The sequence below is a fragment of the Rhineura floridana genome, chromosome 5 (assembly GCF_030035675.1).
Source record: "Rhineura floridana isolate rRhiFlo1 chromosome 5, rRhiFlo1.hap2, whole genome shotgun sequence".
Classification (NCBI taxonomy): Eukaryota; Metazoa; Chordata; class Lepidosauria; order Squamata; family Rhineuridae; genus Rhineura; species Rhineura floridana.
Genome location: NC_084484.1, coordinates 163,615,428 through 163,643,133, shown reverse-complemented (window position 1 = coordinate 163,643,133; position 27,706 = coordinate 163,615,428). Strand labels below are relative to the sequence as shown.

The following is a 27,706-nucleotide window of genomic DNA, read 5'->3' as shown; positions in this document are numbered from 1 at the left end:
TCTTTTCGGCGCCAGGTGAAAACCTTTTTATACTCCCAGGCATTTTAAAGTGTATTTTTACAGTATTTTATTATTATGTTCTATTCTGAATGTTGTCTGGTTCTCGTATTGTTTGTGTGTTTTTGTTTTTTTGAGTTATTATATTTATTGTATTTATATATTGTGCCTGCTTTTACCTTTTATGTACACCGCCCAGAGAGCCTTCGGGCTTAGGGCGGTATAAAAATAAAATAAAATAAAATAAAATAAATAAATAAATAAATAAATAAATAAATAAATAATAATGTGAGGTTTTGCAGGGTTGCCTTGCCCCAGACGAACGTGCCTCTGGGTGCTGATCCGCCATTATGCACACTCAGAGCTGCAGTATATATGTTTATATATATATATATATCACCTACACACGCACAGAGGTGGGGGGTGCGGTGTGGCGAGGGACTATCACCTGCACATGCACAGAGGTGAGGGTGCGGTGTGGCGAGGAATTTAGTACACACCCACAGGTGGAGGGGATATACAGTTCCAAAAGCACAATGCAGCAGTGATGTGGCCACTTCAACTACTGTACATGCCCACTGAAGAATGTACAATCCCAAATATTCAACTGCTGTGCAGAAAAACTGTTGAGAGACTGGTGTAGAGATGAGCCTTGCAGGAATGCTCTATAAATTATGTTTAAAATAAAAAAAACTTGGAGAGCCTGACTAATCCACTGAACAGTCAATGCAATCAAGGAGAACAGAAAGGGTGGGGAAAAAGAGGTCAAAATAAAATGGTGTCCGTGAATAGGGCGGGAAACTGGAAAACAAAATGGCTGCCGGGAAGGAGAAGGAGCAATGGCGGGCAGGCAAAAGGGCTCCGCTGTGTGTACCACCGATGGGACAGACCTGAAACGGCCGCAGTGGGTACCAGGCAAGCAGGTAGAATAGAAGGCACAAGGGTGAGCTCCAAGCGCTGCCTGCAAAAATAGGCACTGCCGCCACCGCCTGAAAGCTAAGGAGGCGGTAGGAATCAAGGGGGGGAGCCGCAGCCACAGACTCCCAGAGAGGCGGCTAAACCTGGAAGCGCCTCCCAAGCCTGGATAAAAAACAAGCCGGTGGCACAGTACCGAAGGGGAGCCGCCCCCACATGCTCCCAGCCGAGGCACGTCTCAGGTAAAGCCTGAACTGGAAAGGTAGCTGCCGAAGCCCCAGAGTGGGCTGAGGCGAGAGAAAATAAGCCGAGTGTGGAGTTGCAGCCGCGGCTACCGACAAAACAGTGAAAGTAAAAAGGAAAAAATTTAAACCGCCGGTGCCTGAAGGAGAGGCGGTATTAGGAGAAAAAACTGAAAAAGTTGAACCTCAGGCGCAGTTCCCAGGCAGAGGTCAATTTACTGGAGAGAAAAAATCCCCAACGGAGAACAGCAGCCGCCAGAACTCCCAACATGATACAAAGGGGGGGGGGGAACAACCAGGGAAAAAACCCCTTCATCAAACGACCCAGTGAAAATAAAAACAGTGAAAGAGGGAAGGGAATGACAGGACAAAGACACAATCAGACCCACACTCTATCACTCACACAAAACAACACTTATCTACAAACGCTATGCTAAAGATCCAAACACTTCGAACAAAGGCAAGAATGAACTGGAGTGGGAGGGGCTCAGTGCCCCAGGTCTTGACTTCGATCCATTCTTGCCTTCAGACACTAGATGGCGTTATATCCCACATGATGTCGGACTACCTGAGAAAATCACCCTTCAGGTGATACCAATGGTACATTTTCATCTTTACATGTAAAATTTATCAGGCATACCTCATTGCCTGTGGATTAATAACACAATCTGTATCTATGCATGATTGCTTTCTTTTTTAAAGATTACCTAGTTGATCAAAATGATTTCATTGGTGTGGCATTTCATTGAATATATCAATAAGTCTTTTGAGTTAGATTTTCTGCTTATTCTTGGAATAAATTAATAAATCACTGTAGATTTTCTGATCAAATCCCATTAGTTTAAGTTTGACTGTGTGAAGGTTAGGGCCAGTTCATATATAATGTGAAAACCCAGATTTAGGGATGTTGAGAAAACTAGGACTAATAAAACCCAGTGTCAAAATTATTTCAGCAGCATGCCCAATTTCATATTAATATGACTGAACGAAATACTGAGACTAAGAAGAAGGGGATAGGAGGAATTCATGCACTCAGCAGGGTGTACAGTCCCTAAAATCTGGTCAACAAGGCCCAAGTATTCAAGAAATGTGAATCATAAAGATTTCTTGTTTCTCTCTCCAAGGTTTAAAAGTCCTGCTACTTATTCTATATATATACCACTTTTTCTTAAAATATCCCAGTTATAAGAAAGCTGAACTTTCTTCCCCTTTACAGACCCTGGCAACCTCTCAGGGAAATATACTTGAAAATAAGGATCTGATTGAATCCCTGAATCAGACAAAAGCAAGTAGTGCTCTCATCCAAGAATCACTTGTCGAGTTTCATAGACTTCAAATTTCTCTTGATCAGGTAACTTAGCATCCTTAAAATTGTTTGATTTGGGTGCATTTTTTTGCTATGTAACATCTTTTATTATAGCTCCTGTTTGATCAAACTCACCCTAAACTGGATTCTGCAATGGCTGGTATGACTACTTTCATCATAAATGCTTCTGATTTGGGGAATTCCTATTATCAATAATAATATTATTTTGTTATAGAAGCAAAGGGCACAATCTAGCCCAGAATGCTTTATCTGTGCATGATCCACCCAAAGTTTGGCACTTTTATGTTACTTCGATTACAGTAGTAGAATTAAGCAGGGCAATTCATTTTCCATTGAAAGCAGCAGCTGGTTCATGCCCATATAAAGCTGGACACTGTTTTCTGTTACTTCTCCAGTGGCAAATCAGGTAATGTAACTGAAGTTCTCTAAGTGTGGATGAACACTACTTTTTTTGCTGTCTTTAGTCTTTCACTGCCTCAGAGGTAGCACATTTTTGTGTGCTTCTGGTGAAACTGGAGCTCCAAGTTTGGGTATACTTCAGGAATTTGAAGGCAGGTAAAGGTAAATGATTGCTCTGACTGGCTCCCTCAAATGGCAGATCATCACAAATTTAATTTGCACACATGCTAGATACCAACTATTAAAATTTGATACAACACAAGATGGGAAAGAGAATGGAGATAGAGATAAAGGGAGGAGGGACTGTGTGTTTATTGCAGTTATGCATGCCTAAGCCTAGTTGCAGTAGGAGGGTTGGAACTAGAGGATTCATGGAATAAATTTACCCACAAAGCAAGTATTCTCAAGGTTGTGCTCTAGTGATTTCAAAGAACTTCAGTGGCTTAATTCACAGATCCAAATTCAGAGAACTTTTCTAGGTGTGTCTAAATAAGGGCTTGGTGTGCAGCCAGTGGGACAGTTGACTTGTTTATTATGCAACAGTAGACCAACGTGCCACATCATAGATAGCTTTTTGAAACTCTCTAGAATTTACATAGCAGTTTGTTTTCTTGCCTAGATTCCCCATTTACTCATGCAGTGTTTATCTCCCTTTAGTCTCTTCTCTTATGCATTCATTACCACCCTTTTTTTCTTTTGTTGAGCAGTTGTAAAATATATTTTGCGTTTGGAATACTGCATAGAACTATATATAAGAACGAGAAATAATATTCATATAATTTGTCTTGCAATCTGTAGGACTTCTGTATGTATCTTTATTTCCATTGAAATTAATGTGTGTGTTTTTGTGACCAGTAGATGGCAATAGCATTCTAATGCTAAATCTTTTTTATTTTCAGGAAAGGGATGCCTATCTCCCTCTGGCTGAAAGTGCCAGCAAGATGTACTTTATTATCTCTGACTTGTCCAAAATTAATAACATGTACCGCTTTAGCTTGGCTTCTTTCCTAAGACTTTTTCAAAGGGCTTTACAAAGTGAACTGGTATGTGTGTGCCATTATCCTGAAGCAGACAACGTGTTATTTATTTTTAGAGTTTTATAAATGCATTGCTTTTAAATTGTTCCTTGTCTCAAATCCTAGGAATAGGGCTATTTGAAATAAAGTTGAGAGAAAAGGAAAAATTAATAAGGGGGATTCATCTATTAGAGGTAGCACAAAATGTCTGAGTAATATTTTAAATAAGAACATAAAATGAATACTGGAAGTATTGTGTGGCATGCATTGCATTGTCAGGGTGTGAATAAAGACGAATTGTCTCCTTTCTGATGTGCTAAATCCTTCCACAGAATATCTAAAAAAAATGCTGTAAGTTTCAAAAGTTTTTGGATAAAAAGGTAACAAACTCTGAAAGGCAAGTTCAGATGAGGATATTAAGATGTTATTTATATAAATACACAATATCAAGTTATTAGTTAAACTGTAAGTAAAGCAAATTATTTTTGCATGTGTCAGTATAAGGAACAATGCCACAAAGGTTTGGTTGCAGGAGACACTTTCAATTTTTTTTTTTCCTGAGGCAGCTTGTATGTTCTTGAGTCAGAGTCGACAGCAGCCATTAGTGCACATTAGCAGGGGTAGGTTAATATAGGTGCAGCTCAGGGTATTGCACCTATGCCACCAGGTTCCATAGGAGCTGTCTTGAGCCTTGCTGGCATGTAGAAATGCTTTGGTGTGAGAGGAAGCATAGAGACAATTTTATAGGAAATCTCAATCCTTACATTTAGGAAGCCAAAATCCAAATTATGAGGAATTCTGAAATCAGTAGAATGTGCATGTAAGGCTTTGTTTCTGGATATGAGCTTTAAGGGGGGGGATTTGAATATGATAAACTGCTCTCCCAATTTCAGGAAAACAGAATATCACAGTTTACTTGTATGACTTCTTCCCATCGAATTAGTGGAACATCAAGCAATAAAAATAGTATATAGGTTGAAAATACTTAATAATTGTAAATAGAACAGATCCCAAAGCTGGCTTAGTTGGTATTACAAGCAACCTTTTTTTGCGAACCCAGGTAAAGCTTTCCAATATACCTTTAATTATGTTTCCTTGTATGGAAAGTTTATATAATCTCCTGTAGTATTCCTCTCTCGTAGATTTACCCTGATCTAGACCATACCTAGGTCAGCATTTCTGCTATTATTATTAGTGGCAATTTTGTTGACATATTTATATTACTTATCTGAATAAAATAGATGCTTGTTGATTGTAGAAGAAACACGTGTTTGGTATGCTGACACATTTTCATAAAGCTCACCAGTTTTTCTCAAAGGTGTATTTAAGTCACTCCAGGTATTTTTTATCCATAAAGTTAACATTTTAATATATCAGAACCAATTCTTTTCAGGACTTGGGGAATACCGAGGAAAGAATAAAGTCTCTTATCAGTTCATTAAAACACATGGTATATGAATATGTCTGTCGCTGTTTGTTTAAGGTAAGATTTTCTTCTCCTTTACATTGATTCACAATACTGAATGTGAAATCATATTCCCACAACAGTCATAGCTTGGCTCACTTGAATATATGGATCAGTAGATACAGAATAATGCTAAAATTTGCTTATTTGTTAGTAAGAGAGATTTGCTTTTTACTCATGAGAGCTGTACATAGCAGCTTTTTGTCTTGTTTGGCAGAACAAATGAGTTTCCTGCTTCATGAACAGCTTTTTTGCTCACCTTGGGACTGTTGCCTTATTACTGCACTAGGACAACATTAACTTCAGAAACACCAGTATTTGAAATAAGAAGGAAAGGATGTTGCCCCAAACAAAAAGTGCTCTTTTCCATATGAGTCCGGCCCTCACTGCGGGTTATAGCTCCACCTATCGTGCAAAGGCAAGAATGTCTTTGAAGTCAAGACTAGGGGCGTCAGGCCCCTCCCACTCTCCAGTTCATTCTTGCCTTCGTACGAACAGGATTGAGATTTCAATAGCGTTGCATTTAGCTAAGTCTTTGGTGTTTGTTTGTGTTTTTGTCTGACAGGGTGTGAAGGTTTTGTCGTTTGTGTGTATCCAAGTGCTTCCCTTCCCTCTGTCTTGTATTTAACACTGTTTGTGTGAAATTCCTGGGGAATTCCCTTGGGGGGGTTCTCCCTTGCCCGGGCCGTTTCTTTCCCCGGCTTTTAGCCTTAGATCTTAGAGAGACCGCGGCTGCGGTTCTCTCTATTTTTAGCAGGAGCTTGCGGCTGCAGCTCTCTGCTTTACCCATCGTTTGTTTTAGTGTCTTCAGGAGTCACTTTTCCCCTACGAGGCCGTTTGTTTCGCTGCCTTCCCGAGCTCTGCTGCGGCTTTTTGCCTCACGGACGTCTCTTTAAATTCACTCCGGGAGCTTGCGGCTGCGACTCTTGCCTGGGAGATTTTTCAAGCCCCGGCTGTTGCCCCCAGACTTGTGGCTTTAAGTTCTCGCCGCGATAGTCTCTGTAGTCGGCAGCAGCGGCGGCTTCCTCTACTGTTCCTTATCTGCTACGGTGCCTCATTAACGAGCTGCGATTACGCCTTTCAGCCACCGGCTATCGCAAGCTCATGAGACTGTGCTAGACAGTTTTTCTGTCAGTTTCGTTGTCGCCCCTCAGTGTCTGCCATTACTCCTCCGCCATTTTGAGTGTTACTTTTCCCGCTCCGTTACGGGCGCCATTTTGTTTGTCCCGTTCTTTTCCCACCCTTTTTGTTTAGACTTTCCTGCACTACATAAAGGGGGATTTTTTACCTTGAGAAAGCTTTTCTTGTATGTGAGTTATAGATAGGACTACTTAGCTCTTCAAGAGTTCCTCTCTCACCTGGCTTCTACTACTGCCTATTGCAACAACTGACTCTCGGCAGCTATTGAACATCAATGGCTCCATCAAGGCTGTGACTGTGCTCCAACCTATTTGAACTGCAAAGAGGAGGAATCACTCGTGGCTGTGCAGGCGGCTCATACGGCAGCACGCTTTTTGAACTGGACATTCTGCCCCCTTGTGGCCGTGTCACAGCCAGTTGCTACTGTACTAAACACAACTTAGTTGAACTGTACATTCTGCCCCCTCTGTGGCCGTGTACCAGGGCGATCTACACTGTACATTCTGCCCCCTCTGTGGCCGTGTACCAAGCCTGAAATATAGTCTGCATTATTCTGACGCTATTACCATCGTACATTCTGCCCCCTCTGTGGCCGTGTACCAAGCCTGAAGTATAGTCTGCATTATTTTGACGCTGTTACCATCGTACATTCTGCCCCCTCTGTGGCCGTGTACCAAGCCATCTGCCAGTGCATTCTACCCCCTCTGTGGTCGTGTACTGCGCCTGTTTGGGTCTCTACATTCTGCCCCCGCTGTGGCCGTGTACTGCACCCATAGTAAATATAAGATGGCGGAACAGCCAGACATGTCTCAGACAGCCAAGCCACAACCATCTAAGGCAACTAAGACTAAGCATACCAAAGCACTGGCTAAGTCTAAACATCTTTCCAGCCACAGCAAACCCAAGCGTCCATGCTATGCTTCTGTTCCGACCCACACCACAGCAGTCCAGGAACAGCTGATGGATATATTTCATTCCCCCGCTGCTTCTTCTGAGGAGGAGGACTTTCCTGGCTTTCCTACTCAGCCACCACTTAGCCAGCCTCCTCCCGCATTGCCGCCCAGGGCTTATTCTCCGTCACAGCCCACTGAGCCACCTTCTCAGGCACAACCATCTGCCTCAATGGGGCTGCAACTGTCCCATGAGTTCCTTTCACAACTTCAGGGCATGCTATCATATTTCACTCAAATGCAGTCACCACCACAAGTCCCCGCCGTACCTCAACGCACTGTGGATCAATGTGTGTGTCATGAGGCAAATCCTTCCTGCTCCCCAAATCCTTTTGACGTAGCTAGAGGCAGATGTATTGATGAAGCCTTGTATGGGGAGGAGCCAACGTTTGCTGATCACCCTGAAGGAGACGACTGGAGTGACTATTCGGAACATGAGGAGGATACATCATATCGCTTGTTCAATGCCTCCGATTATCAGTCTCTGGCGCGCAGGGTAATTAACATTCTTGGTCTCCAAGCTGCGCCTCCAACAACTTCTGCTCCAGCTACTAAAGCGGCCAGGGTCCTCAAATCCCCTGCACCAACCGAGCACTACATCCCGGTGCCGGATCCCATTGCCAAACTGGCCACCGAAGAATGGTCTCATCCATTCCAAACTCGCCGCTTCAAGAACCTGGCTGACAAACTGTACTCCCTAGCTCCTGACTTTGCCACCAAGCTAGCCGTCCCCGGCATAGACGACCCAATCACTAGCCTAGTTTCATGATCTCTTTTGCCTAGAAAAGGAGAATGCCAACTAAAGGATGCTACTGAACGAAGATTAGACTTCGCTCTCCGCAAAAATCATGAGGCCACTGCCTTCTCCATGCGTGCCTCCGCATCAGCTTCCGTCTTCTCCAGAGCAGCAATGATGTGGCTGGACTATCTTCTACAAGACCCTAACCCTGATCCTGTCTCTCTCAGAAGGTCACTGATAAAGTTGTGCAAGACAGCGGCGTTTGTAGCTGATGCTACTTTGGATGCTACTCAACTGGGGGCACGAGCCATGACGGCTCAGATAGTTCCTCGATGGACCCTCTGGCTTCGCCACTGGCAAGCTGACTCTACGGCCAGAGTGAATCTCTCCAGGGCACCTTACTCTGGATCTTTGCTCTTCGGCGAGGAAGCTCTAAAGGCAGTGCTGGTTGATCCCAAAGACGCTCACAAACTGGTTTTGGCCACTGTCAAAAACACCAATCATAGGCCTTTCAGGCGATTTCCCCCCAACCGCACTAATCAGCCCTTTCAAGGAACGCGGCCAGGAGGATGAGGCCGCGACTTCCGATCCTATGACTCCAATTCCTTCAGGGGAACCTGGAACCGACGTTTCCAGGGCAGAGGTCAATACCAAGGGCGCAGAGGTACCTCATCGTCCTCATATAGGGGAGGGTCTCGCCAGCGCAAACAGTTCTAATGCACTTCCTGTTGGTGGCAGACTACTTATGTTTGGAGACCAGTGGCTCCGTCTGACTAAGGTCGCCTGGATCAGGGACCTTTTTTGTTCTGGCTATGCAATAGAGTTTTGGGCGACTCCACCAGACAAATTCCATCTGTCCCCTTGTCCCAGGGCGCCGTCCAGGCACAGCATCATGCAAACAGCCATACATCACCTCTTGGACATAGCGGCGATAGAGCCAGCCCCTACAACAGAGAGGTCGGAAGGGGTGTATGTGATGTTCCTATATTAATGTATATATGGTAAGTGTTGGTTGTTTAGAAGATATATGGTAAGTAGTGAAAGAGGAGGGGGAGTGAATGGGCAGTAGAATGCGAGATGATTGGCTGAGTGTTTAAAATGGCTGAACGTATAAAAGGAAGAGTGAGAGTGTATTCAGGGGGGGAGAAGAGAACTGAGTGGGTTGCTTGGTGGGGTTTAGAGAGTTGTTTACCAGGAGGGAGGTGGAGTTCGGATTAGTATTGAGTAAAACCATATGCTTATGTGCCTTAAGAAGAAATCTTGTTAATCTTGTTAGCTTTGTTATCTTTAATAAATACTTAATTTGGTTTACCAAAGGCCTGATCCTTGGCTGGGGTTTCACAGACCAGAAGGGAGGGTAAGGTAATGACCAAGGCTGAAGGGGAACTGTAACAAATGGTGGCAGCGGTGAAGAGAATAACAATACCAGTATTCAGAGTCTCTGGGAATACTAGTATTGGGATGTTACTGGTGGTTGCCTAGCAGGGGGATCTGTTGAGATCTGTGCTAGAGCGGGGAGAGAAACCATAAGAGAGAGCGGTCTGGACTGGTAGAGTCCCTGGTGGTGCCTAGTGACAGGCAGTAGCCACGCGCAGGTAGGAACCTGACAAGGAGAGCCAGGGAAGGACGCCTCACAGTGTACTCCCTCCTATTTGCTGTGCCCAAACGAGATTTGTAACATACCACAGGTTCAAAATGGAATCCCTCCACTCCATTACTGAAAGCCTGCAAGAAGGAGACTTCCTGGTTTCTATCGACCTAAAGGAAGCGTATCTCCATGTGCCCATTTGCATAGCCCACAGAAAGTTCCTTCGGTTTGCTTTTGGTCCCCAGCATTTTCTATATACAGCGATGTCATTCGGCCTCTCCTCTGCTCCGCGAGTGTTTACCAACGTACTTCTCACCTTAGTGGCTTACCTCCGGATTCAAGGGGTCCATCTCTACCCATATCTGGACGATATTTTAATACGGGTGAGCTCTGAGGAGCTGGCTCATCGTCATTTAACACTCACCCTCAATGTTTTACAGGCCTACGGCTGGCTTGTCAACTTCGACAAAAGCCATCTTCAACCGACCCAATGCCTACTACATCTAGGGGCGATGTTGGACACCCTGCAGCCGATGGTGTTTCTATCTCCAGATCGCATAAATGCCATCATAAACATCGCGGGCTCCTTGATGCAACAAACAACCGCAGACATCATGCTTCTAGCCAGGGCGCTCGGAATGTTCATCTCTACCATCCATATTGTGCCATGGGCTCGAGCCCACTCTCGCCACCTTCAGTGGGCTTTGTTGCCTTTTCAACAGGACATTGCCAACGCCAATCATCGTACAGTTCCTCTGAGCCCCACACTGCGTCTTTCATTCCGCTGGTGGACGAGGGTCCAACATCTTTCCAGAGGCACTCCATTCAGAGAACCTCGCAGGACTGTTGTCACCACGGATGCCAGTCTCATCGGCTGGGGAGCACACTGCAACTCCCAGTACGTTCAGGGAGTTTGGTCCACAGCAGAGCAGACTCAGAACATCAGTTGGCTGGAGCTCAAGGCGGTCCACTTGGCTCTGCTTCATTTTCAGTCTCTGTTCCCTTTGGACCATGTCCTCATCCGAACGGACAACACGTGTGTAAAATCACATTTGAACAGACAGGGGGGCACCAGGTCCCGTCCTCTGCAGGACCTAGTTTCCCTTATCTTCATCTGGGCAGAACAACATCTACAATCCCTAAAAGCAGAGCATCTCAGAGGGATTTGGAATGTGACAGCAGACTGGGTCAGCAGACAACAGGTCATTCCGGGAGAATGGAAACTGCATTTGGTCTCACCTGAAGGGTGATTTTCATATGAGTACGGCCCTCACGACCCTCCCAGTTGGAGGATGTATAGATATTTTACTAAGCTGTTATATATTATTGTTACGCTATTGTATTTAAAGTTACTAGTGAAGTCAAGACTTCTAGTTCTGTTATATCGCTATGTTAGAGTCATGTTATTATGCATGCTATTTTCCTGCTGGCAGGCCTGTTGGCCCTGTTCTTGTATTTTTAGATTTTTCTCTATAGACTCGCTGCGAATGAACTGGAGAGTGGGAGGTGCCTGATGCCCCTAGTCTTGACTTCAAAGACATTCTTGCCTTCGCACGATAGGTGGAGCTATAACCCGCAGTGAGGGCCGTACTCATATGAAAAACACCCTTCAGGTGAGACCAATGGTCCATTTCAGGTTCCTCTTATAGCTTTACTGATAACTCCTCTTTATTAAGTGTGCCATGGCTTAGCTCATAAAATCAGCAATCTTGAGTCATATTAGATTCTGGTATCATGTACTGTGGTATAGGGGAGATCTTGTGCTAAGCGACACATTCTAGAGCTGATGCAGCCCATCTGTCTGTCTGTCATCTGTCTATCATCTATCTATCTACCTATCTATCTGCGCACGCGTGCACACACACACCTCTCTCTCTCTCTCTGCCCAGTTTTGCTTGCACATTGGAGCCCAGTACACTGTGCTTTACTCCAAGACACATACTGAAGAGTGCCTGTGAGCAGCATTACATAAAGCTCATGTCAGATGAGGGGAGAAAAAAAAGCAACTGTACTCTAGTGGCATTTGAGTAGATGTATTCCTCATATGCAGTGGAACCTCTCCAAGCCTTAATGAAATCTTATATTAGTCCTTCAAGAACCTCCTGTGGGTTCCCCAGTTCTTTAGAGGCCCATATGTTAGGGGTGAAAGTCCCAAACAAGATAGCCTCAAACACAGTATCACCACAAAGTGGTACCTTATTATCAGATAACCATCTTGGTGAATGCTCAGTGGGTTGTCATTCTTGGATTGGTCACTATTGTACAAGGATGTTTCTTTCTGTCTTTTAAATGACATTCCATGGATGTAGCCTTCATCCAAATAAATATGGTCTTCGGTTTATTGTTTCTCCTGTGACCATCAATATGACCCCGAGAATTTGCTTCCCGATAAACTTTTTCTGCAAAGGTAATCTTTAGGCAGCTATTAAGAGCATTCCAGCTTCAATTGCTCAGATTTATAATGGTTGAATTTTCATGAAGAAATTTGCTTCAGTGATCCTAATTGATTGCCACAGTCCAGTGCTATCAGCCTCTTAAAAAGTAGAGCTGGTGTTCTGCTTTCTGTGGCCACTAAGTGGTCCTGAACATGCTGTCAGTAATGCCTGCTTTATTATACCACTGGCAAGGCAAATTGTAGCTATAAGTGCAGTGCTGTGTGTTACATTAATAAAATGAAGTGATGAAATTCTGAAGTGCCAGACTTGAAAACCATATATGCCAAGTTAAGCTAGTTCAGACATAACAATTCTAGCTTGCTAAATTATCATTAAGCAAGCCAGGAACAAGCATCAGGCTTGCATGTTCCTCACTTGCTCCTCGCCTCCTCCTCCTCCCATTGTGTACTAGTTGCAGAACTTCAATCCTAATCTGTTTAAACCAGAGTTCCCCATTACATCTGAAATGTGTTTTACTGACCAGGAATTTACACCATGGTTTATTCATCTTGATTAGTAATCTAATTTAGGCTGCAATCCTAACCCCATGTACTGGGAGAAAAACCCCTGAATTCAATAGACTTACTTCTCAGTAGACATGGTTAAGATTACACTGTTAGCCAGCAACAAGAAACTCTGGTGTAAACAGACAAAGGCTTGAAGTGCTTAAGAGAAGAGAATGTGGGCCCAACAATTGCTCTCAGTTTGCTAAAACAGGGAAATTGTAAAGTCATGTAAATGAGTTGAGCATTCCTGCTTACTTTTTATGCTTGGGATTGTATTGTATTCTCCTTGGTATGAATAATTATTTTCTCCTTTGCTGGAACTGGTCATAAAACACAATTTATAAGTCTAATTCAGAAGGAAACTTTTTTTTCTCCATGTGTCTTATAAATTCTGCAAATGTCTTATAAATGTTCATTGTCATTAAGATCAAAATAATATACCTGCAACATTGATTTATTAATAAATCATTAATCATTTTTATTGACCGTTTAATTGGGTAAAATATTTTATTATTATTTTAATGCAAACTATTTGTAATGTAAAAGCTACAGATGACAGTCACTGTGTTAGAACAAGCATTGCCTCCTATGTGAGGAAGAAAAGGAAATACCTCTTATAAGAGGATGCCTGCTGTGACATAAAAACAAAGGAAATATGCATTTTTCCTTTTTAACTATTATTTCTTTTGTATATGCAGATTTATGCAGCTTTAATCAATCCATTACTTGATTAATTTCCATATCTTTTTAGTCAATCAACTAATTTTTTTTTAAATGAGCAACAGCCCTAATGATACCTTTGTTTAAGAAACAGTGGACTATACATTATCCTCTATGCTTCACCTGCTGAACACATGGTTGTTAAGCTCATTCATCCTCAATAAATCTGCTGCAGTTTAGAACATTCAGCATTGTGGCCTTGCTTAGTATGGGGTACCTTGGCTATGGTTAAATGAAAGCTCCTTAGTGTAAACATGACACTCATATCCTGAGATGTGTCTGACTACTGATATTTTGCAGTTATGCCTCTTCAGTATGTTTCATGAACATCAGCTTTCTGAGAACAGAGGGAAAGCTGGGTATTGCAGTATTAGCATGCTAAACACGATAGAATGAAAGAGGGTAAGCTGGCACTGAAAAATGATTGACTTGTTTTGTAACAGCACATTTAGCTTCTTGAATGTTTTTCAAGTGGACTAACCAATCAGTCAAGTTGAAAAGAGTTAAGTAGTTGTATTTGTTAGGTTTAAAATAAGCATATATAGTATGTAGACTGCCTGTATTCACATAGTCTGAAGCCAGAGTACAAAGCTGTGCTGAAATCTAATGAACAGGTTTCCCCCCTGAAAGTGTTTATAAGTAGCAAACGCAAAGCAAATCACCCATTTAATAAAACTGTATGCTTATTTATGTATGTCAGTGGGTATATTGACCTATGTATTGATATATTGACTGGAGAATGAGCTAAGAATCAAGCAGTCCCTGGTTCAAATGTATTATTATTATTATTTTGATTTATAAATTGCACCTTCATCAATAAAGTGTAGAGTAAAGTAATTATTCAATAGAACAAAACCAATATAAAACAAAACTGTCTTCATAAAAGCACTGAAAACAGCATCAATAAAACACAGCAGATAAAAACAACAACAATGGCTTAAGAGATCAAAACATCTAAAAAGTCTGGAACACTAAACAAAAAAGAAAAGCTCCTTGCCTGGCACTGAAATAGCATTAATGTAACTGCCAGGCAAGCCTTCTTGGGGGGGGGGCATTCCAAAGACTGGAGTTGCACAACTGTAAAGGCTTTCTCTCCAGTCACTAACCACCTTCCCTCAGATGGCAGGGAACCCAGAGAAGAGCCTCTGATGATCTCAGTGATCAGGCAGACTGGTCAACACCAACTTTGAATTGAGCTTGGAAATGGACCAGGGCCCAGTTAAGTTTTTGACACAGGCATGATCTGGATACCTAGTCCCAGTTAGCAGCCTCGCAGTGAGTGCATTTTCCAAAATGTCTTCAAAGATAACCCCATATAGAATACATTGCCGTAGTCTTATCTGGAAAATACCCACTGACAGATATCCCTTTCTTCTCATCCATGTGGAAATGAATGATACTGCCAAGCAGAGCTACAAAGAAATCACGGAAAACTTTAAAGCTTTGGGAAGGAAACTCAAGGACTTTGGGGCCAGATAGTTTTCTTGTCCATCCTTCCAGTACTTAGAAGAGAAGTGGAAAGGGGAAGAAAAATACTGACTGGCTAAGAAGGTGGTGCCAATGTGAGAGATTTGGATTCTGGGACCATGGGCTTATGCTTCCTGGAAGATGGACTGCTGGCAAGTGATGTGTTGCACCTCATAAGGACTGCGAAGAATGTGTCTGGCCACAACATGGAGAACTTCATCAGGACAGCTTTAAATGGAATCCTAAGGGGGAGGAAGATGGAAACTTAGCGGTAACAACTAAAAAAGGCTTCTGCACAGTAGGAGGAACTGAGGGAATGGCTCTGATGGACCCACCTGTACACTACACTCAACAAGGCCCTTCTCCGGGTGCCTATTCGAAGGGAAGCTTGGAGGATGGCAACAAGGGAGAGGACCTTCTCAGTGGTGGCCCCCAAATTATGGAATTAACTTCTTGATGAGGTGCACCTGGTGCCAACACTGTTATCTTTTCATTTCCAGGTCAAGACTTTCCTCTTCTCCCAGGCATTTTAGCATGTGTTTTTAAATTGCTTTTTAAAAATGTGTTTTTAAATGTGTATATTTGTTTTTAATGTTTTTAATTGTTGTAAACCGCCCAGAGTGCTTCGGCTATGGGGCGGTATACAAATGCCATCAATCAATCAATCAGTCAATCAATCAATCAATAAAGGGGCCCAGTAATAGTCTTAATTGAAATGTAGGAAGGAAGCCAGGCCATAAATCACATGGTCTTTGATGTCTATATACTAATGCCCAGAGTATGGGAAACAAACAGGATGGACTTGAACTCTTAATACAGGAGAGTAAACATGACTTGATAGGTATAACTGAAACTTTGTGGGATGATTCCCATGATTGGAATACAGCGACTGAAGGATATAACTTGTTCAAAAAGAACAGGAGGATAGAAAGGGAGGCGGAATCACTCTATATGTTAAAAATATATATCACTGCGCAGAAATACAGGAAGATGAGCTTGGTAGCTCCACCGAGAGTATCTGGATTAAAATAAATGGGGCAAGGAATAAAGGGAACATGGTGGCTAGAGTCTCTTACCGACCACCCAATCCAGGAGAAGACAAGGGTTAGGGTTACTTTGCAAAGCAAATTGCCAATGTTTTGAGGAGGCATGATGAAGTAGTTCAATTACCCCAATATCTGTTGGGTTACAAATTTGGCCAAACACGATCCCTCCAAGAAATTCCTAACTTGTGTGGGAGATAACTTTCTCCTACAGAAAGTGGAGGAAGCAACTAGAGGATCGATTATCCTTGACTTGATTCTAAGCAGCAGAGATGACTTGGTTGATGAAATGGCAGTTATGGGAACTCTGAAGGAAAGTGACCATGCTATACTAGAGTTCTTGATTTTAAAGGAAGCAAAAGTTGAGAGTAGCCATATGCGTACCCAGGACTTCAAGAAAGCCAATTTTAATAAACTCAGAACAATGGTAAGTAAGGTTCCATGGCAAACAACCCTAATGAGAAAAGGAATCCAAGATGGGTGGGAGTTTCTAAAAAGGGAAATTCTAAAGGCGCAATGACAAACAATTCTCATCAAGGAAAAAAGGGGGAAGACAGCAGAAGAAGCCAATGTGGCTTCACAGAAAGCTTAGAGATGACCTGAAAACAAAAAAGGACACATACAGGAGGACCATGAAGGAAGAGTATAGACAGGTAGCACGGAATTGCAGGGATGGTGTCAGGAAGGCTAAAGCTGAGGTGTGAGAGAAGCCAAAAGCAACAAAAGAGCTTTCTTCAAGTACATCCATAGTAAAAGACAAAAGAAATGGTGGTATCGCTACTCAGTAAGGATGGGAAAATGATGACAAAGAAAAGGCAGAAGTGCTCAATTCCTACTTTGGCTCAATCTTCTCCCAAAAGAGGGTCTATGACTCTCCAGACAAACATGAAGGGACAGGATTGCAGTGTTGGGATTGATAGACAAATCCTCAAGGAATACCTAATCACTTTGAATGAGTTCAAATCTGCAGAGCCCAATGAACTGCATCCTAGAGTACTGAAGGAACTGGCTGAAGAACTCTTGGAACCACTGTCTATTATCTTTGCGAAATCGTGGTGTATGGGTGAAGTGCCAGATGATTGGAGGAGGGCTAATATTGTCCCCATCTTCAAAAAGGGCAAAAGGGATGAACATGGGAACTACAGACCAGTCAGCCTGACATTGGTCCCTGGGAAAATTCTGGAGCAGATTATAAAGCGATCAGTCTATAAGCACCTTGAAAACAATGCAGTGATTACTAGAAGCCGACATGGATATATCAAGAACAAATCCTGCCAGACTACCTTATCTTATTTTTTGATCGGGCAACCTCCCTGGTAGACTGTGGGAATACTGTGGACATAATATATCTCAACTTCAGCAAAGCTTTTGACCAAGTGCCCATGATATTCTGATTAGCTACCATCAGCTGGATCCACAGTTGGCTACAGAAGCATACTCGAAGAGTGGTTATCAATGGTTCCTTATCAAACTAGGGAGAGGTAACAAGTGGGGTACCATAGGGCTCGGTCCTGGGCCATGTGCTCTTCAACATTTTTATTAGTGACTTGGATGAGGAGGTGCAGGGAATAATATATAATAGGAGAAAAACCTCAAGCTATCTTAACAATTAAAAGCAAGCTTTTCTGTTCAATAAGGCAGTTTTGTTGTTGAATTCCTATATTTACAGCAAGTCCGCCATGCATTGCTCTAGCCCTTTTGAAGTGAATGGTATATCACAATAGCTGTAGTTGGAAGGCTGGAGTCTTCCTTCACCAACCTAAATAGTTATGCTAGTATCTTCCATATTATACCACTTGAGTGTCAACATTTTATATGACTTTGCATTATCCCAGCAACTCAGTGAAATAGCATATTCCAGTCACTTCATGTAATATGCCAGAGAGATTTCTTCTTTCCAAAATTTCATCTGAAGAATAGAAGGTTAAATATATAATTTTGGGATAAAAAAAAAATATTACCATTTGCTTTTGTTATGATGGTGCTTTATATCATTAACATTGCTGCATCTGGCCTTTGTTTCAGGTGGGTACTATAGATGATTTTAAAATGCTGCTGGTTAGCTCTGAAAGTGAATTCATTGAAAAACTATAAATTAGTCAGGGATTTATGTAGTTGCTTGGTGCAGAAATGAGCTAGTTCAATTACCCTTTCACTTCAGCTGATATATGACTATAAAGTAACACTGCGTATTGCATCGACATTGTAGCCATTCAATATTAAAAGACTTCCAAGCTAAAGTTACAAGCTTTTGTGTTACAAAATTTAATTAATCAAATCTGTTTTTCATCATTCATATCACTTTAGAAATCCTTGCATGTCACTTAAAACACAATAAATGGCTAAAATGGGGAATATAATCGTAGGACTAACATGTCATTCGCAGAAAGGAAATATTTGACAATGGGTTCAGAGCCTGGTTAAGATCAAGCCCTGGTTACCATCAACCCATGGTTTAGTTAGTCTCGATGTAGTGCTCAGCCATTGTTAAGGCTGGTGGGGAAATTTGTGCACAAGAGGGGAGATGGAGCATGTGATCACATTACCTGCTTCCTTAAATGTGATTAAGAAACAGTGCTGTGGCTACTCCAGACCTAAACAGGTTTGTCACTATAGTGAGATTTAAAGTGGAGACTTCCTGGCTCCTTCGTTACTACACTCTACTATATGTTCCTTAAGGCTGGCTTTAGCACAGCATCTTCAATAAAAATAAGCTTTGCCCCTGCAGCTAACCCCTATCTAATCCCTGAAAAGAAGTGAATAACCCCATTTAAATCACATTTTGCTTGGCATTTTATAGTGATGGAATAAAATTTGGCTACCAGTAAAAAATTTTCCATTCCCCCTTAACTCTAGATACAGATTGTCATACTCCACAGACCAATTTTACAATACATTTTGTTTGTAGTCAAACATTTTCTTATTTTATGACTTGATCTAAATTAGGATGCGATTCATCAGAACTGGTTCAGCTCTAAAAGGATATTAAAAGCTTTTTGGGAGGTACTTTTTGGGAAGGTTATATAGTAAGAGTGCTGGATCAAAACAAATCTAAAACATGCACTGAAATGCAGATCTGTAGAGCTGGTATGTCTTAAAATAAAGGGCTGTATTGAGGAATGTTTCTTAAAAGAGACTAATGGCTAAACAAGACATGATTGTCACAATTTGGGATTCTATTTTAGTTTTTTTCATAAAAACTGGCTTGGGAATGTGTGATCTGGATAAGGATCATGGTGTGTAGCAGGAGGGGGGCTTTAACTCTTTCGTCTCTCTACGGTCCCAGTTGGAATTCCTCCCCACTGTGTCTCCTAATGACAGTGGGAAGAAACCTCCAATTGGCACCAATGAGAGTTTTCCTCCCATTGTGAACAGCAGGTGTGGGGAGCCTCTCTCCCCTCTCACCACAATCCTAATCTGACTTTGTGAAAGAAAATTGAGCTACCTCAGTTTCACCTTCAAGGTATGTCACCAGTTCCTTGAAAATAATACATGGTCTTATAACCAGCATTGCCTTTAGTTCCTTTGTATATTTTGAAAATTAGATTATAGAGTTTGAATTCCTAGAGAATGTAACAGGATACTGTTCTTAATGCATTTATCCTTCTGTTGTTCCAGGCTGATCAACTAATGTTTGCATTACATTTTGTGAAAGGCATGCATCCTGAACTTTTTCAAGAGAACGTAAGTGCTATAGGAATGCTTGCTTTTTAATTTGATATTAATGCGAAAATACATATAAGCACTAGGATATTTTCCAACTTTGCAAAATAAACATAAAAAATGCAGTACTTTCCCTAAGAATACAGTGGACGTCTTGCAACATTCCCCATGGATGTTCCTCTGGCTGTTATAGTATTTGATGCAATATGACCACAGGATAAGAGATTCAGAAGACAAAATAAATCTGCAGTGCTCACATCTTGTGATGCCTTATCACTATCAGCAGACCCTAATCTGTTTCCATGTTTTGCTTGAGCAGCTGTGTGTCGTGGATGTGAGTTCCTTTAGAAGTTTTTTGTCAGTGTAAGCAAATAAAACGGGTAAGACAGGAGTCTTAACAAATTGACGTATTTGTCTTCATGTCAAATGGTAGTTTTAATACCTTACATTTTTTGCCATAATTTGTGATTAGATAATATGTGGGTTAAACCTTTTTCATATGGTTTCAAACTTTAAAGCAAACATAGCTGCTACTAGTACTTGATGTGTTGGGGCGGGAGAATTTTCTCCTGTGCATGGAAAGATGATATCAGGTGGGTAATTAGCTCCACCTAGTGGTTGAAGGCAAAAGAGTACTGCTGACGTTTTACTGTAGATCCGTTCCTGGTCTGCGCCTGCTCCGTCCTCAGTTTTCTCTTTTGCCTTCACCGAAACTGGTTGGATCCTCTCTGTCTCCATGGGTTCAGGCTTGTATCGTTTGAGATTTAAGTCTTACGCGTTGGTTTATTGTTGTTTCTTTCCCTCAGTGTGTCTTTTTTCTTCCCCTTCTGTTTAAAGTAAAAAAAAAAAAGTTCCTTGTGTCTTTCCCTACTAATCTTTCTCTGTGGCGAGGAGCAACCAGCCCCTCCCCATGGCTCCTGGGGCTATCGACCTCTTCAGGCTCCCTCCCCGGCCGAATTCGCTGCCGTTCCTCCTGGTCACCAAGTCACAGCGTCAGCAGCGTTAACCTTAGAGGCGGCCTTCACCGGAGCTCGGCACCCAGGCCTACACCTAGGATTTTCGCGCTCCCTTTGCAGGCAGCTTTCGTTTTCCCTGCTCTATAGCGGTGGGGGGGCGGGACCCACAGACACAGTAGAACGGACGGCTGCGGCCGCTGCTAGTCTTCCTGCTTTGCCCAGCCTTTTACCAGACAACGTTGTCAGTCACCACCAGCGAGAGCCGTCCATTCTCATCTTCATTAACCTCTTAAGTCCTGCAGTGTGTGCCCGCTATGGGGAAAGCCACACACAAAACAAAGCACCTCACAAAGGGGTTGAAACCACTCCCCCGCACGCCAGCAACAGGCGCAGTACCAGAACCCCTTCCCATCCTGGGATCAGGGCAGGCTCATGCTTCGGGGGATCATTCTGAAATAGCGGTGGCCCGTCCCTCTACCGTCAGGCACGAGGTGACTGAGGCTCAGGTTTTGGCAGGCAGGGTGGCTGCGGAAGGCAGGATTCCTGTCCCACATAAGGGAACCTGTAGAGAAAGTCAGGCTCCTGCCCACCATGCAAGGGACCAGAGGGACCTGGAACGTCTGTCTGATGAGGAAGGCGGCCAGTCTTAGATGCTATTTTTTCTACCACCTCCTCTCCCGAGGCTTTTACAGGGTTTTTGGAGGAACCAATCTTTGTCCAACAAATTCAAGATGTTGAAGGGCACAGGCTTTACTCATCTCACACTCAGGCTCGCCCTATCCAGCTGCAACTATCAGCACATTCAATTCAACAATTGAAAGAGCAGCTTAGGGATGCCCTCTTAATGGATCTGGCTAGAGACTTGTCTTCTCAAACTACATCGGGCTCACAGCCCTCATGGCATTCACCTGCAGGTCACTTGAGGGCAAACCCACGCCCTTCCCCTGGCCGCACATCCCCAGACCCCTATGCTGCATCTCAAGACAGACACCTTCAGCCTCCAGAGCAGGAGCTTATAGACACAGAAAACGACTTGATTGTCTTGGATGAAGAGGAATAGAGTGGGGAGTCGGAATCTGAGGAGGTTTTATCTACTAGGATATTTCAAGAGGCTCATTTCCTTCCTCTGCTATGCAAGGCGATGGAAGCCCTTACCCTCACCTCTGCAGAGGATCCACCTCCTCCATCCACCTCAAGAGTTTCAGCAGTATGTCCAGATCCAAAGCCTAGGTCTAGAGTGTTGAAGCTTCCTTCTCTTCTCCCGAAAGTGCTCAAATCAGAATTTGACATTCCTTTGCACTTCAAAAAATCGGTTTCCATAGCCAACAAATATTATACACTGGAACAACCGATCATGGATCAGCTGAAGGTCCCGCTCATAGACGCGCCTATAGTCAATCTACTGAACCCATCATTGAATCCGAAAGACTCAGACGCTCACCTTAAGTATATCACTGAGCACAAGATGGACCAGGGGCTTAGAAGAGTGCACGAGGCTAGTGCGCTATCAATCAGGGCAGCAGCAGCCTCCTCGGTGTTTGCTCAACCCTCCCTGCTCTGGTTGGAAGACCTGCTGGATGGCCCACAGCAAGATGCAGCCCGGATACGCAAATCTCTGCTGAAGGTCTCTCGGGCAGTTACCTTCATGGCAGATGCATCTATGGATGTCATGCAGTTTGCAGCTAGGTCTCTCACTGCAGGGATCTTCATGCGAAGGACCCTTTGGCTTCGACATTGGGAGGCAGACCCTGCAGCTCGTTCGAATCTTGCCTCAGAACCCTATGTAGGAGGCAAATTATTTGGGGACACTGCACTCGCCAATGTATTGGAAACTAAGGAAAAGAAAAAGTCCATGCCATCCACCAGAAAAAGGGACGATGGAAGAGCCTTTCATCGCTCATTCCATCCATATCACTTGTCGCAGTCCTTTCGGGGCTCACGTCCCTTTGGAAGACAGAAGGACATCCGCTCCAGCCGTCCCTTCTGGAACAGACAGCGCAGCCAGCTTAAGTCCCAGCAACACCTCCCAGGTCGATCCGGCTTTGCATCCCAGTCACGTGGAAACAGGAGTCAGTTCTGACGCCTCCGCTTTGTTGGTGAGAGGCCATCTCCAACATTTTGCTCACCGATGGAAGGACTTATCCTCTGATCGGTGGGTCCTACGCACCCTTCGATACGGCCTTCACCTGGAATTTTCTTCCACCCCCCCGGCGAGATTCATTTCATCCCCTCTGTCAGCAAATCCACAGAAGCAGGGCAAAGTTTTGCGGTCAGTTTCCCATCTCCTACGCATGGCAGCTATCGAGAAGGTCCCACCAGGAGAGAGATTCCTGGGAAACTACTCTCTGTTCTTCACCATCGAGAAAAAAGACGGTTCGTCCAGGCTGGTGTTTGACTTCAAGGGTCTAAATTGCTTCATAAAATACCACAAATTTCGTATGGACACCTTACTTTCCATCAAAGAAGCTCTGAGGCTAGGGGACCCTCTCCTCTATCGACCTGAAGGAGGCCTACCTTCACATTCCAATCTTTCCCCCTCACAGAAGGTACCTTCGCTTCGCGGTGGGACAAGACCATTATCAATTCCAGGCTATGCCCTTTGGCCTATTGTCTGCTCCCAGGACATTCACAAAGATTGTGGTTACCCTGGTGGCACACCTCAGGACACTGGGGATTCATATTTTTCCTTATCTGGATGATTTACTGATCTGCTCACTCGTTACACAAGGCATGGGAGGACCTCCATGTCACCCTGACCTGTCTAAAGGACCATGGCTTTCTGATCAATGAAGCCAAGAGCCATCTCTTTCCGTCCAGATGCATTACACATTTGGGAGCGACTATAGACTCTCAACACGGCCTCATTACGTTGTCCCCAGACAGGATCAGCAAGATTCGCAAAGTAGCATTAGATGTCCTATCCTCCCCCTCAACAGACCTGATGGAGTTGGCAGCACTTCTCGGTTTGATGGTGTCCACGTTCCAAACGACGCCATGGGCATGTCATCATTCCCACACACTTCAGTGGGCGCTACTACCCTTCCAAAATGACATAGCGTCCAGACACCACCGCAAGGTTACTCTGTCGCCACAGATTCGGCAGTCGCTGTTCTGGTGGACCCACGACCCCAACCTGGCACGAGGCGTTCCTTTCCAGGATCCACTGCACACCCTGATAACTTCAGATGCCAGCTTATTCGCATGGGGAGCCATCTGCGACGGGCAGATGATTCAAGGCATGTGGTCGTCTCAGGAATCCACACTGCCGATCAACCTACTCGAACTACGTGCAGTTTGTCTGGCCCTCAGACACTTTGCGAACACCAGACGGTTAGGGACGGTGCTTATCAGAACAGACAACGTGTCGGCCAAATCTTATTTAAACCGTCAGGGAGGCACGCACTCCCTCCTTCTTCAGAAGGAAGCCTTTCTCCTTTTCCAGTGGGCGGAGACCAATATCGACTCGATAGCGGCAGAATATCTCAAGGGGGAGGATAACAGCCAAGCGGACTGGCTCAGTCAGGAGAAGCTTATTCAAGGAGAATGGAGACTTCACCCAGAGGCCTTTTGTCAGATAGTGGAACGTTTTGGCCACATTCAGGTAGACCTCTTTGCCACCAGTCACAATCGGCAGGTGAAGAGTTTCTTCTCCCAGTATGCGACACCAGGCGCGGAGGGGATAAATGCTTTAACTTCCTGGTGGCCTCCGGGCAGACTATATGCATTTCCTCCAATTCCAGTTATCCCCAGGGTGATCAAAAAACTTCGTGCCGAGAGGGCAGCGATTCTCTTGGTGGCTCCCTGGTGGCCAAGGAGACCTTGGTTTCCAGACCTTCTCGACCTGTCAGTGGAGCCACCATGGAAAATTCCAGTGAGAAGGGACCTGCTATCTCAGGGACAGCTCCGGCACCCAGACCCAGAGTGGTGGAACTTGAATGGAAGAGATTCTTGAAAAAAGGCATCTCTCCCCAAGTATTAGAAACCATGATGGCTTCTAGACGCCCATCCACACTCAGAATTTATGAAAGACCTTCTCATCCTGGTCACGGAAGAAAGGAATTCTTCCTCGGAAAGCGGGGGTCAATGAGATCTTGTCCTTCCTGCAAGACGGCTTATCTCTGGGTCTCAGACCTAACACCCTGAGGCGCCAAGTTTCAGCCTTATCGGCAATTCTCTCCAGATCCCCAGATAATCCAATTGGGTCTCGCCCTTTCGTCAAGCGTTTCCTCAGGGGAGCAACGATAACAGCGCCACCTACAGTGCATCACTACCCAACTTGGGATCTGCATAAGGTTTTGTCAGCCCTTCAAAGACCTCCGTTTGAACCTCTGAGTCAAGTTTCCCTCCGTCTTCTGTCCTTTAAGGTCTTGTTTCTGGTGGCCATTACTTCGGCCCGTAGAGTGTCTGAATTGAATGCCCTGTCTGTCCATATTTTTTTTTTTGTATTTCATATAGAGTAGTTCTACGTACTGTCCCTTCCTATCATCCCAAAGTGTTGTCTACCTTCCATTGCCAGCACGAGCTGGTATTACCATCCTTCTGTCCAAATCCTGTCCACCCTTTAGAAAAAGCCTGGCACTCTCTTGATGTGAGAAGAGCCCTTAAAGTTTATATTTCCAAGACAAAATCATTTCGGAAAACAGATAATTTGTTTGTCTCCTTTCACCCAAAATCCCTGGGGAATAAGGTCAGCACGTCTACGCTAGCCAGGTGGATCAATGTGTGCATATCCTTGGCATATGCCTCTCTAAGATTAGCCTGTCCTGCCGGACTAGTGACTCATTCAACTAGGGCAGGAGCCACATCAGCGGCCTTTTCCCATGATGCCCCTGTAGTGGAGATCTGTAGGGCAGCCACATGGGCCACTCCCAATACTTTCATGAAACATTATAAAATAGACTCCTATGCTTCAGCTGAGGCAGCCATTGGGAGGAGAGTGCTACAGCACGTCCTCACAGACCAATAGTAGCCATAGCCCAGCAGTATTCCCACCCTACATGGGTCAGCTTTGGTATGTCCCACCTGATGTCATCTTTCCATGCACAGGAGAAGAGACATTTGGTCTTACCGTGAAATCGGTCTTCTCTGTGCATGTCAAAGATGATATCAGGGCCGCTCCCTATGACGGCTGGGCTGCCTTTACAAGCGCTGTTAGACCTTGAGCAGAGAGTGTATGAGTACTGTTGTCTTGTCTTTCTTTGTGGTGTTGTTTGGTCTGATTCGTGTGGGCTTGTCATCGAAAACTGAGGACAGAGCAGGCGCAGACCAGGAACGGATCTACAGTAAAACGTCAGCAGTACTCTTTTGCCTTCAACCACTAGGTGGTTTGGACTACTGCAACGCGCTCTACGTAGGGCTGCCTTTGAAGACAGTTCGGAAGCTACAGCTAGTGCAAAATGCGGCGGCCAGATTGTTAACAAGGACTAAGCGGTCCGAGCACATAACACCTGTTCTGGCTCGCCTGCACTGGCTACCAATATGCTTCCGGGCCAGTTTCAAAATGTTAGTATTAACCTATAAAGCCTTATACGGCGCAGGACCATGTTACTTGTTGGAACGCCTCTCCCGATACGAACCAGCCCATACTCTACGTTCTACTATGAAGGCCCTCCTCCGGGTTCCGACTCATAGGGAAGCCCGGAGGGTGGTGACAAGATCTAGGGCCTTCTCAGTGGTGGCCCCCGAACTGTGGAATGGTCTCCCCGAGGAGGTGCGCTTGGCGCCGACATTGTTATCCTTTCGGCGCCAAGTTAAAACCTTCCTCTTTTCCGAGGCATACTAATTTAAGTTAATGTAATTTTAAAATCTGCTGTGATTGATTTTAGATTGTTTTATTTTTATATGTTTTTGGTTGTATTATACTATGTGATTTTATTGTATTTCTTGTGTTCACCGCCCAGAGAGCTATTGCTAGTCGGGCGGTATATAAATTTAATAAATAATAATAAATAATAATTAATAAATAATAATAAATAGGTGGAGCTAATTACCCACCTGATATCATCTTTGACATGCACAAAGACCAATTTCACAGTAAGACCAAATGTCTCATTCAGGAAATTCCTAAGGAGGTACTTACAGAAACCAAATACAGTTAGAAAAAAATATATTTTATTATCAACACAAATGGAGAGAGGAATTTTAATAATTATATAACCCTTGTGATTCTAGTAGACCTTTCTGTTCATTTTCTGTTTATATCTAAGAGGCCCTTAGCTTCCTCAGTAGGAGGATCTTAGACAAGCAAGAAGGCTTTCTTCCCAGTACCCATGATTCCAGGACCATCCTGGTTGGGAGAAAATATTGTTTCACATCTTCCACTAGTAGGAGCAGTCTGCCTCTGACTCACGGGTAGATGTTCCAGCTGAGCTGTTCTCTGGTACTGTCTTCAGTGACACCAGGCTCTCATACTGTCCTTGTTAGCCAACAGGTAACAGTTCTGATTGTACAGGTAAGGGACATTTTAAGGCTTAGGCACCACCTGGAATTCCACACCACCTTAACCCAAAGAGGACAGACATAATGCCTTTCCAAATTATTATAATACAACCACAGGTTGTTTGAATACACATCACATGTACATATCCCTGTTCTAATCATCCAACACTTACTCAAATAGTTGGTTTAATATCTCAGCACAGCTTAACCCTTATTATACTGGTTGATGAAACCTGGTTGGTTTTACCTAGTGCCTAAGTTCTGATGGTTTTATCTTCTACTGATGGATGTGCAGTGCTCTTCTTCCTTGTCTCTCAGGCTACTAGATGCGTCTTGCTATAGGATTTATCCTGGATCCCCACCAATAATGATCTAAGGGGAATTTCCTTATCTGGCCATATAACTCTTATCTACTCCTGTCACACCACAGACTTTGTTTTTCTTATCCATATATCTCCTTGTCACACCTTGTTTACCACTTCTCCTTGAACTTTAAAACATGTCCTTCCTTGGTACATTTTGTACCACCTTTTATTGTTGATATTATATGATCTTGTATATTGTTTATAATATGCCTCTTTATGCTGCCTCCTCTTCTCCAAACATACAATCTGGGCAACTTTGTCAAGAAGCATTTCTTTGTAGAGAAGAAGTGGGGAACCTCCAGGCCAATCTTGACCTGCAAAGAGGTCCAGTTTGG

At 43.8% G+C, this 27,706-nt stretch overlaps 1 protein-coding gene across 4 annotated transcripts in view; it reads left to right on the top strand.

The window, feature by feature from the left end:
- Window positions 1–27,706, top strand: part of DYNC2H1 (dynein cytoplasmic 2 heavy chain 1) — a 438,789-nt gene that overhangs the window by 257,994 nt on the left and 153,089 nt on the right. For all 4 annotated transcript variants that reach the window (XM_061628720.1, XM_061628719.1, XM_061628721.1 and 1 more), the window contains 4 exons: window positions 2,371–2,505; window positions 3,780–3,923; window positions 5,290–5,379; window positions 19,568–19,633. In XM_061628720.1, coding sequence (XP_061484704.1) covers window positions 2,371–2,505; window positions 3,780–3,923; window positions 5,290–5,379; window positions 19,568–19,633 — 435 coding nt within the window. The remainder of the gene's footprint in view (window positions 1–2,370; window positions 2,506–3,779; window positions 3,924–5,289; window positions 5,380–19,567; window positions 19,634–27,706) is intronic.